Source organism: Vipera ursinii, assembly GCF_947247035.1.
Source record: "Vipera ursinii genome assembly, chromosome: 2".
Classification (NCBI taxonomy): Eukaryota; Metazoa; Chordata; class Lepidosauria; order Squamata; family Viperidae; genus Vipera; species Vipera ursinii.
In genome coordinates this window covers 109,401,474-109,417,823 of record NC_139513.1, presented here as the reverse complement: position 1 = coordinate 109,417,823, position 16,350 = coordinate 109,401,474, and the positions used below count along the sequence as shown (strand labels likewise).

The following is a 16,350-nucleotide window of genomic DNA, read 5'->3' as shown; positions in this document are numbered from 1 at the left end:
AACCAGCTGGCCATTCAACTCTCAGCCTCTTTATTCTGCCCACATGGCAACCTGGTTAACAAAGGCATTGCAAAGGCAGCTGGAGAGAATTTGGGGTGCCCTTATACAGCTTTGCTGCACTCACTCATTTCTGGTATTGACTTTCAGTCGGTATCCTTTTTCTCTTATCAATTTGGGATTTCAAGTGCATGTGTTCAAACAGGCCTCTTAGCTCTCAGCTTATATTCGGGTCCTACCTTATTGTGGAACTGGTGCCCAATTTAGAGTGTCTAGGCATTCTGTTTAAAAGCAGCATGGAATTGGGCTACTGTATAGGGCAGGGGTAGGCAACCTCGGCTCTTTTATGACTCGTGGACTTCAACTCCCAGAATTCCTGAGCCAGCTATGGCTCAGGAATTCTGGGAGTTGAAGTCCACGAGTCATAAAAGAGCCGAGGTTGCCTACCCCTGGTATAGGGGCTGTAACATAACAAGTAGAGGGCAGAAAAGAGTTAAAATTCACTGTATCTCTTTCCTGCCCTCTAGTAGTTTCCCACATTTTCGAACTTATAGTAGCCTTAACGAAAATAAGTGCAAGTGTTGATTGGCCTTAAAACACTGGGAAACATAGGCAGCCTGAGCCTTTTTGAGACTGGAGCTACTGACGGAGGGCACTTTCTGTCTTTGCACATTTGGACCCAGTCTCTTTTGAGATGTTTCACTGAACATATCCCTTTTTTGGTCAGAATTTTACTTGTTGTTATCTCTCTGTTTTGCCATGTTGGGTATAATTCCATTCCAGCTATTTATGATAAGATCAGGAATGTCCAGCTGCACTGTAGTTATTACTGTCAGAATTTTATGCCTTAAGAATTAGTGGTTTGTTTTATTTTGCTTGCTTTCCCCACCCTATCCATTTTCCTTTTGTGTCAGGGTACCTTAGATTGTAAATCTGAGAGAGGAGTTTCTCTTGCTTTTATGTATCACTCTACAGCTTTGGAGCCCTTTGATTGAAAAGTGGGGCTAGGAATACGTTTAGAATATTTTATCGACCATGGTATCTTACTGCGTCGTCTTGAGGGGCTGGGAGTGGGAGGCACCGTTCTGCGGTGGTTCTCCTCCTACCTCTCGGACCGTTCGCAGACGGTGTTGGCAGGAGGGCAGAGGTCAAGCCCTAGGCCTCTTAATTGTGGAGTGCCTCAGGGTTCGGTGCTCTCGCCCCTCCTGTTCAACATCTATATGAAGCCGCTGGGAGAGATCATCCGTAGCTTCGGGGTGAAATATCATCAATATGCTGATGATACCCAGCTATTCATCTCCACCCCGAACCAACCCAGTGATGCCCTCGATGTGATGTCCCGTTGCCTGGAAGCGGTACGGATTTGGATGGGAGAAAACAGGCTTCGACTCAACCCGGCCAAGACTGAGTGGCTGTACATACCGTCATCTCGTTTAGTCCAAGAGGTTCCATCTCTGACTATAGGAGGAGAGATGTTACCTCCCATTGATAGAGCACGCAATCTGGGCGTCCTCCTAGATTCACGACTCAGTTTTGAAGATCATATTGGAGTTGTGGCTAGGGGGGTATTTGCACAGATTCGTCTTATATACCAATTGCGCCCCTTTTTGGACCGAGATGCCCTACGTACAGTCACCCACGCACTCGTCACCTCCCGTATTGATTACTGTAATGCTCTCTACATGGGGCTGCCCTTGAAGACCACCCGGAGGCTTCAGCTGGTGCAGAATGCAGCTGCACGGGTTGTGATGGGAGCTCCCCGATACTCCCATATTACACCCCTCCTGCGTGAGCTGCATTGGCTACCAGTTGCCCTCCGGGTGAGATTTAAGGTGCTGGTACTTACCTTTAAAGCCCTACATGGCTTAGGTCCGGGATACCTGCAGGACCATCTGCTGCCGGGAACAAATTCCCATCGTCCAGTACGCTCACACAGAGAAGGCCTCCTCAGGGTACCGTCAGCTAGGCAATGTCAGCTGGCGACCCCCAGGGGGAGGGCCTTCTCTGTGGGAGCGCCAACACTATGGAATTAGCTCCCCCCTGAGCTTCGGATGGCCCAAAACCTCCAATCCTTTCGCTGCGGCCTCAAAACACTCCTGTTCCACCAGGCTGACCTGGACTGACAAGCATTTTAATTAATTTATATTTAGAATTTTTAATTTATTTTTAATTTCTTTAATTTTAATTCATTGCACAGATGATTTCAATTTTATTTTTATCTTGATTTCTGTACTTATTATATGTTTTGTTGTTAGCCGCCCTGAGTCCTTCGGGAGATAGGGCGGGATATAAATCCCATCAATAAATAAAATAATAATAAATAAATAAATATTTTTTTTCTTTTTTTAATCCTGTGCTGAGGGTTCATACAGTTTTCCCCCCAGATATCTTAAAGTGGAGGCTCTGTCTTGTTTATGTGTTTTATGCAAGCATAACAGTTTGTATTTGATGCAAAAATCTATCTGTTCAATAATCATATTTTAAATGTATTTAATCAGTTCTGACCTTGTTTTCTAAAGCAGTCTTCTAGCCCTTTATAGCTATAAAAATAGGTAAGGAGGGGCGAAGGTTGGTGACATTTGAAAAACCAATGAAAAAAAACCTTTGGTGAGGAATTGTGGTTTGCTCTGCACTGTGGTGCCAATTAGTCTTCACCACGACTAAGAATAAGTTACACAATATAATTAACATATGTAGATTTGCTCACTTTTACAATCATATTTTGGGACAGGCTTTTTTTTTGGCTCAGAGTGGAATGTACTCTGGCATAGAATCTGGATTTTTTTTGTAACAAATATATGCAGCCCTGTTTAAAAGTGGCAGCCAAAAAGGAGCTGAAATCACTTAACCACACCCAACATGGTAACTAAGACATGTGGGTGGTGTGCACATCCTGTGTCATTTGAGCGTTAAAAAGAAAATGGGGAATTTTGGAAGACTCATTCAGGGTTGGAAATTTATTTTTGACAGATGTTCTGTAGTCTAGGAGGTATCTTTGAGAAAGAGAAGCTGTGCTAAATAGCATACAGTATGCTTATTGTATTAATGTATGGTTTTCAAACTACGGTATCTACCGCTGTCCTGAAAACTTTTCTGTGTTGTTGAACCCTATTCCAGCAATGGCATTGTCTCGGCCATTGACTGTTTATTGTTAATCCTAATAATTGGAATGAATGACCAAGAGAAATTAAATGGCCCCTATTGTGGAGGACTTCCACTAGAAGCAGAAAACGTATTTATCCAGCCCTTCCTTAAGTTTACAAACAGCCCTAGTTATGTTACTTTATTTTTAAACAATTGAACAGAGCTAGTGTGATGTTGTGGCTAAATTGTTGACCAAAAATCTGGGAGACCTGACTCAGGGTCCACCTTCAGTATGGTGGAAACTTACTGGGTGAATTTGGGTCAGATATTTTCTCTTACCCTACCTAGCAAGGTCCCTGAGGTGGGCAGGAGGGAACACTTGAGTTCCTGAATGAAAGGGAGAATATAAATCTAATACATTTTTTTTAAAAACACACACGTGTAAATTGCTTTTTTATATTGGGAAGAATATAAAATGCTGCAAGTAGAACAAAAACAACCACACTGAACAGTGAATTCAGTATTTACTTATATTGAAAAGTTCACTTATACTGCAGAGTATCAACAGCGATAAGCAAGATATCTTTTAAAGCACCTTATCTGGCGACTTTGGATCTTCTCACTAAGGAATTCCATGAGCTCCTTCAGCATTCTTTGGAAAAAAAACCAAGACATAGATAATAGAGGTTTGTTGAGCATGATGTGCTCTGAGCTAGCAGCCACTCCATCCAGATGCTGACTCCTTTTCCTGAAAGGGAACAGCTGTTTCATGACTAGAATTTTGGTGTCTGTAGACATCTTTTGTGGTAGTAGCAGAAGATTAATGTTTCTTGGAAGTGAAACTCCATCTCATTCTTGTGTAGCAACCTTTACAATCTTCATACCTTCCTTTTGTGTTGCAACTGAAACACTCAGGTGTAAATGAAATGTTTTGGTTGCCTATCCGGGAAGAGTTAATTCTGAAGTACACAGTGGGGATAGTAAGGTAAGCCTGACAACAAGGCTAAAGTTGCATAATCTATAATGTATCAAGGGCAGGCCATCTTTCAAAGCTCACTGATGAACTTACTCAGTGCTATGTGCTATAGTGACCTAAAAACCTTAATCAGCCTGTCTACCTACTTATTGAAATTACACTGTTGGTTTTCATTTAATATGACCTTGGTAGTGAGGAATCTCATCTTATTTGTTACTTCATTTGCTCCTCCACTTTGAACAATGTGTTTATGATTATCTTGCTCAAGCCAGTAGGTATAAAGACATCTCTCTCTCTGATGCTGTCTGTCACACAATTGGATGGATGGATGGCTTCGTGCTTAACATTGCATAGGTGACTTGAATATTCATTGCTTGCTTTGTGGTAAATTCTGTAATGTGAGACACGTTACACAGTGTAATGTGTCCACTGAGAGACACAGTGGACGTACCCTGGAGAAATTGTAGCTCAGTGTCATTGTATTTTTCAAAGCTATGTCTTACGTTTTCTTCTAGCATTATTATGTTCTTAGAGGGCAATCTATGTGCTCTACAAACTATGAGATAGTCCCAGCTAAGCAGAGGCTACTTGATGCTTATGCAAAAGGAGTTCACATGTGGCACATATTCAGTTCCTAAGTCTGGTGGTTTATAGGTAGGAGTTAAATCTCTATACTAATGTTTTCTTGCACCAACTGCATGCATTAGAGATTGTTAGGTTGTATTCTACCAGAAATATACAGCTCAAATTAGAAAGCTAAATTCCCATTTTGAATAAGGATTTGGCAGTGAACAAGGATAGCTGCACATTACTTTGAGAAGATGAAAAATTGTTATTAGCTGTAGCAGTTTTTATTGTACTAATATAGTAAAACATCATAAAAATGTACAGTGTAAATAACAGCTCTATAAAATTGAGTAGCAGTGATTATGGAATAGCTATGGAATAATACATTTAGTAGTTGGCCACACTACTGAGCAGATAGCTTATTTACAGGTTTGAACGTTATCAAGATACTAATGTCTGTAAAAAGGAGTCAGTCTGCTTCCATCAAAATAGTCAGTCAGTTAGTCAGTCTGTCTGTCTGTCTATTTATTTATTTATTTGCATTCATTTGCTTTTGTTATTACAAATATCTTCTGGAACATCTTTGTTTCCAATGAAAAACTAAGTTTGACCTCAAGTGATTAACAGCTAAACAGTTTTGTGTGACTGTGTCTTTCTTGCTTCATTTTTATTTGAGGCAACACACAAGAAAAGTGCTTTATGAGGCAAGATTTTAAATTGAGAACTATAGACTTGTTCTCCTATCCTCTGTAGAATGGCCATCATAGCAGATTAGAGGATATTAATTAATATAAATCAGCAGTGCTTTTTTTGTAAAAGAAAAAGGTGCCGGAACTCTCACATGTCATACAACCTGCCTTGCCTACCTTACAAGGTTCCCTCCAAAAAAGGTGCCGGAACTCCGTTCTGAGCGTTCTATGAGAAAAAAAGCCCTGTAAATCAGCATTCTGGGCCAATGTTCCCTGCTTTTCCTTTTATGCATAACAAGACTTGGATTCAAAGTATTCCTTTTTTCTTGATTCTGCCAGGTGTTTTCCGATTACACATTAGAACCGATAGATATTTTAGACTTAAGAGTGCTAGAGCAGCCAGTTCTACTCGAGAACTAAACTAAGTGGCATAGGGCCTGATTACGTGAGGGATCGACATAATATCTGCAATCAGGATACGGAAGCATTTGTTTCCCATACATACTTCTTGAGAAAGTTTAAATGATAACTTTGCTTTGTTTGTTTGTTTTTACAAGGCACGTCCGATAGAATCTGTCTAAAATAATAGTATTATGTTATGAATTAATATGGTGCAAATGATAAAGTGCAACTAAGAGATCAGACACTAATTAGAAATTTGATACTAAGGTGAATTGTCCTTCACAAGACACATTCTGAATAAGTATTCCTTATACTGTGTGTGTGTTTGTGTGTGTGTTTTTTAAAAGCATAAACAATATAAAGCAGCCTAAACCTGCAGGTTGTATTAATTACATAAATCAAGTGAATTTACATGGTGGGTTGTTGTTTTTTTGCCTCATCTTTTTAGCTGTGGGGAAAAGCAAGAGAACTAATCCACAGTGAAGGTTTCCTGAACGATCTAATGGGCCCACGGGCCGGATGCATCACACTGAAACTGCGCCCACCCCATTGCTAGGAATGGGGAAAAAGTCCTGATACGTTGCATGATGTCACATGACGACGCGAGTTTGACATGCTATGTTTCTCAACCTTGGAAAGTTCAAGATTAGTGGGCTTCAACTCCTAGAATTTTGGGAACTGAAGTCCACTCATCTTAAGCTTGCCAAGTTGGGAAACACTGGTTTCATGTGTCCTCTCTCCTAACTTCTGAGGCTTTAGTTAAAGTGGGTTTCATAGCCTTCCACCTTCCTCCCCCAATGAACCTGAGATTCTGATTTTCATGAATCAGACCAAATTCTTAACTACTGTTTCCTTGATTAGTTCCCAATGCAAGGGATGCAAAATAGAGTCTTGTTCTTTCTTATGTTTCTTTGGAAAGTATAGATAGCTTTTTCAGGATTGGTTCTGCCCAAAGGAGAGAAGACAGATGGAGAAGAAAAGGGGAATTGAAGCTTGTTTCACTGTTGTGTATAGTTTACCCAAGCAGTGATGCTTACTGGTGGGGAAAGGGTGGATAGATGGGATGAGGGTGAGAAGCAAGGGCTCCTGGCAGCTAGCTTAGTCATGCCAGGAACATGACATGAGGATTAAGTGGTCAAAGCAGTGGGACTCAGTACTTGACTGTAAAATCTCTGCCTGGATGAGTAACCTCTGCCCTTTCTTATTCCCAAGGGTTCTTTCAAGGGCAGGAAACCTAATTGCTGTCCTGCTTGTTTCTGGATGGGCTGAGGCAGAACTTTCAAGAGCTAACTTTCTGGGTTCTTTGGGGAAGCTAATGGTGGTGGGTCAAAATGGATTTGTGGCTTGAATGTGAAGGTTTAGCCTTCCCTTTGTACTGAGGGGAATCTGGATTCTTTCACAGCTAAAGTCTTGCTAGGTGCACCTTAATGGAAAAGAAGGTATGCAGGATGGAGGTTTCTAAAATGCTGCAAATATTAAGAGTCCACTGATAAGTGGTATCTTCTTGTGTCACAGTACTTCATGTTGTACTTTCGTGCATACATGATTGCATCTCAAACTTGTGCATCACTGTAGACTATCCTGTGTGTGTTTGGCTTTAGCTCTAGTCATTGTGACCCAGAGATCAGCACTGGGTTATAGAATTGAGACTCTCTTAGCCAGGCCCCAATGCATGGATGCTGAAAGAGTAACGTATGCTGAAATCTTGGCTGCCAAGATGGTGTGGTGATAGAAGCTGCAACTTTTGAGAGCAGCGAGGGATCCAGAATTGCATTCCACTGGCTCAGATTTGGCTGTATGCTCTGGAAAGGAGGAAATTGTAGAGAAAAATGAGGGCTTGCCTTGTGCCAGGAATATTCTTTGCTGAAATCCTTGAGTGTCTCTTTTGGTTGACTGTTCTGAGAATGTGTCCATGTTTAAAAGCAGGACGCTAAATTTGAAAGATGTCCTTAAGGAATTTTGACAGACTTCTTCCCAAAGGCCCCCTGCCCTTTTATCAGGACATATGTGCACATGTATATAAATATAGGCACATGGGGAACAGTTCTTGTTACAAACAAGAGTGAAAATAGGTTGTTTTGTTCTGCATACAAGGATGTGAGTGAATCTCTGCAGATGCCAGCAAGGTGTTTAATGTCAGAACCCTGTGACTAGTAGTAACCTTTGTTGTGAAAGACATGGGGTTGGTGAAAAGTGCAGCACCTTGGCTTCAGTTAAAGTAGGGCTTATTTTACTCTAGACTGAGCACAGAGTTGCCGAGAGACATTTTGCTGCAGCATTTTTGCTGGCTCTGCATGCTGACGGAGTAAGGGGCGGCAGCGGAGGGGGGAGAGGCATTGTCTGGAACTGATCTGTGTGCTGGGCACGCACTCTGTTACAAGTGGGTCTCTGGAAAATGGCTGAGAATGAGGGAATTGCCTGGGCCCCAGATCCTTCCATCTTCTCTCTGCTTTTGAGAGGGAGGGCTTCAGCCGAGGTCCCGTTCTTCAGCTGAATTTCCCTCATTGACTGGGCCTGGAGCACTACCTCTCTTGCACAAGGGCTTTTGTTTCCTTGTGATCTTTTCATAGGGCACTTAAGCACTCCACTCATACGGCTGGAAGGGGATGGTGGTGCTTGCATTTGCGATACTTTCCCTTAAGCTGAGCCCTACCAGGAAATACGCTGGGCAACTTACTAATTGCCTTATCATGCCCCACTCAACACTGCTTCCAGCATTTTCAGAGTAGGATGACTGTGGGATTCAGAGTCCTTCATTTTTGGAGCCACTTTTGTTAATCTCTTTCCCTTGAAGAGATAAGGTTCTACCTTTAGCAAAAATCTGTGGAGATTTCTGAACTCAATGCTACTTTCAAATAACCGTCCCCGCAGATCCTTCTCTATGGCAGTTCTATGGAATTGTCTAGAATTTCATGTCTAGTGCAGAGTGATGGGAATGTGGTTGTATGTTTGTAGACCACTGGTTGCTCTGGGAGTAGCCACTGCTGAATAAATGGCTAACTTCTGGTTGTATCTGATAAGAAATCCCCTTCAGGTTGTTGAACTGGCAGTGGAATCAGTCATTGTAGTACTGACACAGTTCTTCAGTTCTTCAACTGAAGACATAGCCTCTCCTCTGCTAAGCTTTTTGGTGGCACTGGTCCTTGCCTTGATATTGTCATTTCAAGGCTTCTGGGCCACTAGAACAGTCCAAGACCGAATAGAGGCGCCTATACAGTGTGAAGTAAGAGGCTCCTCAGTAAAATAAAGTTATATTGTCATTTTTTTGGAGAGTGTGAACATAGTAGCACTTAGCAATAGCAATAGCACTTTGATTTATATACCGCTCCACAGTGCTTTACAGACTTCTCTGAGCAGTTTACAAAGTCAGCATATTGTCCCCAACAATCTGAGTCCTCATTTTACCGACCTCGGAAGGATGGAAGGCTGAGTCAACCTTGAGCGAGTCAGGAATCAGTCAGCAATAATCAGAATTAGCCTGCAATTCTGCCTTCTAACCACTGCATCACCATGGCTCTTAAGCATTTGCTCTGAAGAAATGAAACGGTACATGGGACACTTACGCATAACTAATATGTTGTGGGTGGTAGCAGTAGACACACTTATGTCCCACAATTGTCAACTATGTTATAAACCTTCCCATGTTTGTTTTTGGCAGAATTTTGAGTTGAATTCTCACCCCTCTTAGCCAATATAGTCAATGTCTCTCCTGGCTAGAAGGTTTGAGTATTATATAGTTAAAATGCATTTGGCTTGGATTTTCATATAATACATCCCATAATTGTTCTTCTCTCCATGAGATCTCTGCTTTGCCATCCCACAAGACAGGAAGAGGAGAGGGGGTCATGAGAAGAGGCCATTTTTTTCTATCAAGAATGTGCCAATTCATCCTTTTCTGCCGGACTTCTGCTGGGGTTCTGCTTACCTTTTGACCTTCAGCAGTGAAAGTTGCCTATAATTACTAAGAAGTGCAGAGGTTAAGGCTGTGCCAGTGGAACCAATCAGGCCTATTCTGTGAAAGAATCTCACTATTTTTGCTATTCATAATTACTTTCATTATTTAATTTAACATGTAATATACTTTGCCGAGAATTCCATTGTAGTCAGGGTTTTTTTTCTTCTTCCTCTCCCCCCCCCGCCCCCCAAGCCCGGAGATGAACAATTCTTGAATCTTTGAAGCCATTTATGGAGTACTACTATTTTAATTATGCATAAACGGATTTAAGAATCTTCCTCCCCCCCCACCGGACTTTCACATTTTTGCAAATTCTCATGACCCCCCCCCTGTCTTTGTTCTGAAGTCTCCTGATAGCAATCAATAGGTGTTCCTTTGGTGAGTATTTTAGCAAGAAACACTTTCATTTGGGGGATTGTGGATAAGAATTGTCATAGCAAAACTTGCCTTCATTTATGAGATCATCTTGTTTAACAATTATACCTAGTAGTGGCAGGGAGGAGATAGAAGGATCCTCTCTCTCTCCCCCCCCTCCCCCCCAAATTATTTGTATAGTGTATGTTGTATGAGAAGAGCTCTTGGTATTTTGAGTTGGGGCTGTGGAAAGCTTGCTTGAACCTCTGCAGAATATTTGTTTATTCATTTATTTATTTTGGGGACTTATATGCCGCCCTATCTCCTGCAGGACTCAGGGCAGCTAACAACAATAAAATACAGCGATACAAAAGTTAAAAAAAATTAAATGAACAGCCCCCCAAAATTAAAATTAATAAATTAAAAAATAACTGCCTGAAACATAGACACACTGTGTTCTACATGGATGGAAAGTAAATAGATAAACAGTCTGGCTGGCTGGTTTGGGGGTATTACTGGACAACAGAAAAGTGAAAGATATACCTAATTAAACAGGAGGTAGTCATAAATAGCAGGTCTTAGAATTGGTTTTTAAGATCAGATCATAGCTTTCCAGTTGCGTGATTCCAGCTTATATTGGACTATAGCCTTTTGGCTTGTTCTTTTGAGCTTAAATGTAAATGTATAGTTCCTACCATTATACACAGCCTGCTCTAAACAAGCTTTTTTTTTCCTTCCACAGCTGTCCAGTGTCTAGATGGCAACAAACCTTGTGAGAATGGTGGGACCTGTGTTGTTTACTCCAATGGTATTGCTGCTTGCCTGTAAGTGAACTCTATGTGTGGCTTTAATAACAGCTGAACTAAATTAGGTTATTTTTTTTCTCGCTTTCTATGAGAACCAAGAGCAGCTTATACGAGATCTTCTCTAATTTTATTTTCATCATAACTCCGTAAAGTTTGAGTGATGGAAACAACTCTGTGATTAAGTGGAAGCTTGAACCAGGATCTCCCCCTTCCAAGTCTTTTAAGATCCAGCTCTCATTAGATACTTCGTTGTGAAAAGCAAGTATATAGTTGATTTTGGAAGCACTACAATTGTCACTGTAAAATGGAAGTGTAATAAGATTGTTCTGCAATGTCTCGTAGAAAATAGAAAGTTCTGGAAATTCTTACAATCTTCATAGTGAAGGCAGATTCACTTGAAGGGATTCCCAGTGGCCTTTCCCCATTACAGGCTCTTGCTTGGTCCAGAGGAATTGTATAGTAGTCATCCTGAGTAGTATCCATTAAGTTCAGATTCATACTTGGGAGTGCTTTTCTGCTGGAACACTGCTCCAAGGCATTTTTGTTAATTTGATCTCCATGTCAAAAGGAGAATTAAGTATAATAGAGCAGATGAAGTTAGTTTAAGCAAACTTGAGTTCAGGTTACTGCTCTGCCATGAAGCATTTGGGGTGGAGCTTCCCCAAACCAGTTGTTATTTATCTGCCCATGCTACCCAATGTCTTTGTTGTGAGGATAAAAACAGTAATCCTCACGTAAGCTGCTCTGAATTACTGGAGGGGAAGATGGGATAAGCATCTGATAAACAAGCATCAGGTAAAGAAAAGGAGAAAGGAAAGAAAAAGAACAGTTTTCTATTATGCTAATAGAAATCTTGTAGTACCTCAGATATTAAAAAAAAAGAATCTGAATTGAATAACAACAGTGCTCTGTGTAGACAGAGATTCTTGGATGATTCTGTGGAATCAAGTGGGTGTGACTCTTCATGACCACACAGATACACTTTCTTCATGATGATCTGTCTCCAAACTTGGTGCTTCATGTCAATGGTGCATTGCACTGATTGCTGCTGTAACCAGGTCCATCCATCTTGTTTTGGGTTGTCCTTTTCTTTCCTTTCTCTCCTTTCCTGACATTATAAACTTATCAAGAGAGGGTATTCTTTAGTGCAGGTTCCTTTGATCCTAAAAGACATTACTATCCAGTGTTTCGGTATCTCCATTGTCTGTTCTAAGACTGGTTGCTGTATATATTGTCCGGTCTTTATATTTAGTCTTTTTTTCCTCCCACTGTGCCCTTAGATTTTCATTACTAGAACTTGCAGATCACTTGTATTTTCGGCTATCAGAGCAATGTCACCAGCATTGCCCAGTTTAATGCTTTTTCCTCCAGTTTAAAGGACACACTCGTCTTCCAATCCAGCCTCCCTCAAGACACATTCAGCATTTAGTTTGAATAAATAATCGGGGACTTTACACCATTGCTTCACTTCTTGATCTGTTTGAAGCACTGTCTGTCCAGACAGTGGCTTCCTCTCCGATGTCTTGTTTTTGAATGACGACAATGAGATGGTCTGGGATTCTTGTTTTCCTAAGGACATTCCATAGCTTGATACGATCAACACAGTAGAAGAACTTTCTACAATTGGGGAAGCATCTATTGACTTCTGTTTGATAATTCTTCAGCTTTCTCAGTTATCCTACATACTGTACATCAGCATTAATGGATCTTGTTCCTTGGCCTTTTCTAAAACAAGCTTGACATTATTTATTTATTTATTTATTATTTAGATTTATATACCGCCCTTTCCCGAAGGACTCAGGGCGGTTTACAGGATATTTAAAAGAAAATCAATACAAAAGTTACTAGATGGCATGGGTCCGGAATACCTCGGGGACCACCTGCTGCCGGCGTCAACTCCCCTCCGCCCCGTGCGTTCCCACAGAGAGGGCCTCCTCAGGGTGCCTCCAGTCAGAGAATGTCGGCTGGTGGCCCCCAGGGGGAGAGCGTTCTCTGTGGGCGCTCCGGCTTTGTGGAACCAGCTGCCGGTTGAGCTCCGGATGGCACCGGATCTCCGCTCCTTCCGTCGCGGGTTAAAGACCCATTTATTTGAACAAGCTGGCCTGGCCTGATGGGGAATCACTTAGGGTTTTAATATTTATATATATATTTATTGTTTTTATTGTGGGCAATAATTTAATTCTTTTTTAATTTTTGTATTTTTGTAGTTTTAAGATATGCCCTGTTCACCGCCCTGAGTCCTTCGGGAGAAGGGCGGTATAAAAATTTAATAAATAATAATAATAATAATAATAATAATAATAATAATAATAATAATAATAAAAGTTAAAACAATTTAAAAAGATTAAATGAAACCCTGAGAGAAAATAAAAACCCCAGTTAAAATTAAAATTAAAAATTCTCAGCCTGGGCCAGAGAGCTCGAAGAGCCAGGTCTTCAGGTCCCGGCGGAATGAACGAAGGTTGGGGGCAGTCCTAAGCTCCACGGGCAGCTGGTTCCAAAGGGCAGGCACGCCCACTGAGAAGGCCCTACCCCTGGGTGTTACCCGCCAGCAGTCTTTAACCGGCGGCGCCCTGAGAAGACCCTCCCTGTGGGAGCGCACTGGACAAAGGGAGCTTGATGCTGGCAGCAGGTATTCCCTCAGATTAGATAGCTCCATTTCCATGTAGGGTCTAACCTGCAATGACGCCTAAACCTTCTTTTGCTAGCATGTGAAATTAAAGATGCTGCACATTCTGTTTCTTCAGTATTGATATATAGGCTGATCTTTTCTAATCTGTTGATCACCAATGTTCTCCTGATTGCTGTTTATCAGAATATTTTCAGTTTTCTTTTTCTGTTGCTTGCTATATTTCTGCAGATATTTCATCAATTCATATAGTCCTCTGATTTGCTAATTTAGTGCTGTTCTAACTTCATCTACTAGTCCAGAGGTAGACAGGGAATATCATAAAGTATCTTGGCTGTTGACTTCTTTAATGATTTTACTATACCCTTTGTTTGCCTTTGTTTGCCCTTCTTTGTGGATCATTTTATTATAAGTTACTATTTGTATTTGGTACTTTTTTCTGAGTTTAAAAAACTTTGGCAAAACTTTCTGTTTTGCCACATCTGTTTCCATCTTCAGTGTCTTTACAAATGTTGTGATATTGCTTCTTGTCTTTTCTAATGGCTCTCTGATATTTTTTGTTAAATTCCCTCCTGAGATCATTGTCTTTTTTTTTGGCTTCTCTTGGCAATTTCCATTTGTTTGGACATCTAGTTTGCTTTCTTCTGGTTCTTGGTCTTTGGCTGACTCTTCACATTCATCATTAAGATTTGTCTGATAAACCCAGACAACATGCTGTTTACCAAATATTAAGGTGAATATGTTAAAAAATCAATAAAATATTTTTTTTAAAAAAGATTTTTCTGATTTCCTGCTACAGTTTCTCTAACTTTTCTGTCAACGAGATTCAAAACTTGAAAGTGAATAGTAGTAGTAGTAGTAGTAGTAGTAGTAGTAATGTTGGAAGGGACCTTCGAGGTCTTCTAGTCTAACCCTCTCCTCAGGCAGGAAACGCTATACCATTTTAGACAAATGGTTGCCCGTCTCTTCTTTAAAAACTTACAGTGTTGTAAGTGGAGGCAGGTTGTTCCACTGATCAATTGTTCTAACTGTCAGGAAATTTCTCCTTAGTTCTAGGTTGCTTCTCTCCTTGATTAGTTTCCATCCATTGCTTCTTGTCCTGCCTTCAGGTGCTTTGGAGAATAGCTTGACTCCCTCTTCTTTGTGGTAGCCCCTGAGATATTGGAACACTGCTATCATATCACCCCTCACCCTTCTCTTCATTAAACTACACATACCCAATTTCAGCAACCATTTTTTACATTTTTAGCCTCCAGTCCTCTAATCATCTTTTTTGCTCTTCTCTGTACTTTTTCTAGAGTCTCAATATCTTTTTTACATCATGGTGACCAAAACTGGATGCAGTATTTCAAGTGTGGCCTTACATTATAAAGTATTACTAAGATTTCACGTGACCTTGATTCTGTCCCTCTGTTAATGCAGCCTAGCACTGTGTTGGCTTTTTTGGCAGCTGCAGCACACTGCTGGCTCATATTTAAGTGATTGTTCATTAGGACTCCAAGATCCCTTTCACAGTGACTACTGTTGAGCAAGGTATCACCTATACCAGGGGTAGGCAACCATGGCTCTTTTATGACTCGTGGACTTCAACTCCTAGAATTCCTGAGCCAGCTGTTGGCTCAGGAATTCTGGGAGTTGAAGTCCACGAGTCATAAAAGAGCCAAGGTTGTCTACCCCTGACCTATATTGTACCTGTGCAAGTGGTTTTTCTTGCCTAAATGTAGAACCTTCCTTTTTTCACCATTGAATTTCATTTTGTCACATAGCGCTCAATGTTCAAGTCTGTCAAAATCCTTCTGTATCTTAAGCCTGTTTTCTGGAGTGTTCTCTATTTCTGCCATCTTGGTGTCATTTGCAAATTTGATGAGTTCCCCATCTATCCCCTCATCCAAATAATTGATGAAGAACACTGGGCCCAAATCAGAGCTCTGGGGCACCCCACTACACAATTCCCTCCATGTAGTTGCAGCTCCATTGAGGATCACATGCTGAGTATGTCCAGTCAGTCAGCTACGAATCCATTTGGTGGTGATGCTGTCTAACTCACATTTTTCTATCTTATCAAGTAGTAGGTTGTGGTCTATTTTATCAAAGGCCTTACTTAAGTCTAAGTACATTATATTCACAGCATTCCTCTAGTCCACTAATTTTGCCACCTGGTCAAAAATGCAATCTAAATGAAAGATTTACAATGTTTCTTTGTAAATGATCAATCATTTTGTAGATAGTGGTTGGCTTTTTTCTGTTTATATTTGACTTGGAAATTGTATTTAACCAATTTGCAGTCTATTCTGAAGCCTCTGTTCATGTCTGTTTTGTAACTGAGCTCTTCTGCCCCCTTGTACCAATTTGGTTTCATCTACTCCATCTGGCGATGTCCAGGTAAAGAGGCAATGTTCTGGCTGCTTGAAGACTGTGTTAGGAATGAAGAAATCATTGGATCTGCAGAAACTGATAACCTAGTCCTAGCCTACACCAGGGGTCCTCAATCTGTGGGTTACAGGCCACTAGTGGGCTGTGACGGGTTTGCAGCCAGACCGTGGAAACAGCCGCCAAATACCTTACTTGCACATGCAGCGTCCATGCGTGTCCTCCATTTGTGTGAGCAGCAGGCACGCGTGTATGCCACAAGTGCAAATGGACCTGCACACACTTGCCAGCTGCTTATACAAACCATCCCCTCTCCCCTCTGGTCTGCAAAGCTGAAAACATTGGGGAAGTCTAGCCTATACAATCAAACTCCGTTTTTTAACTTTGGCAGTTTCCAGTCACAAGCAACACAACTGGCATGTTCTGTTGATTTCATTTTAAAACTTGACCATAAAACTTGACAGCTTCCTCTTCTGTATCTATGATTGATGCCCAGACTTGGATAAGTATCATAATTAAAG

General features: G+C 41.1%; 1 protein-coding gene across 2 annotated transcripts in view; it reads left to right on the top strand.

Moving 5' to 3' along the window:
• Positions 1-16,350, top strand: part of NOTCH3 (notch receptor 3) — a 75,407-nt gene that overhangs the window by 6,826 nt on the left and 52,231 nt on the right. For both annotated transcript variants that reach the window (XM_083356157.1, XM_083356158.1), the window contains exon 2: positions 10,767-10,848. In XM_083356157.1, coding sequence (XP_083212283.1) covers positions 10,767-10,848 — 82 coding nt within the window. The remainder of the gene's footprint in view (positions 1-10,766; positions 10,849-16,350) is intronic.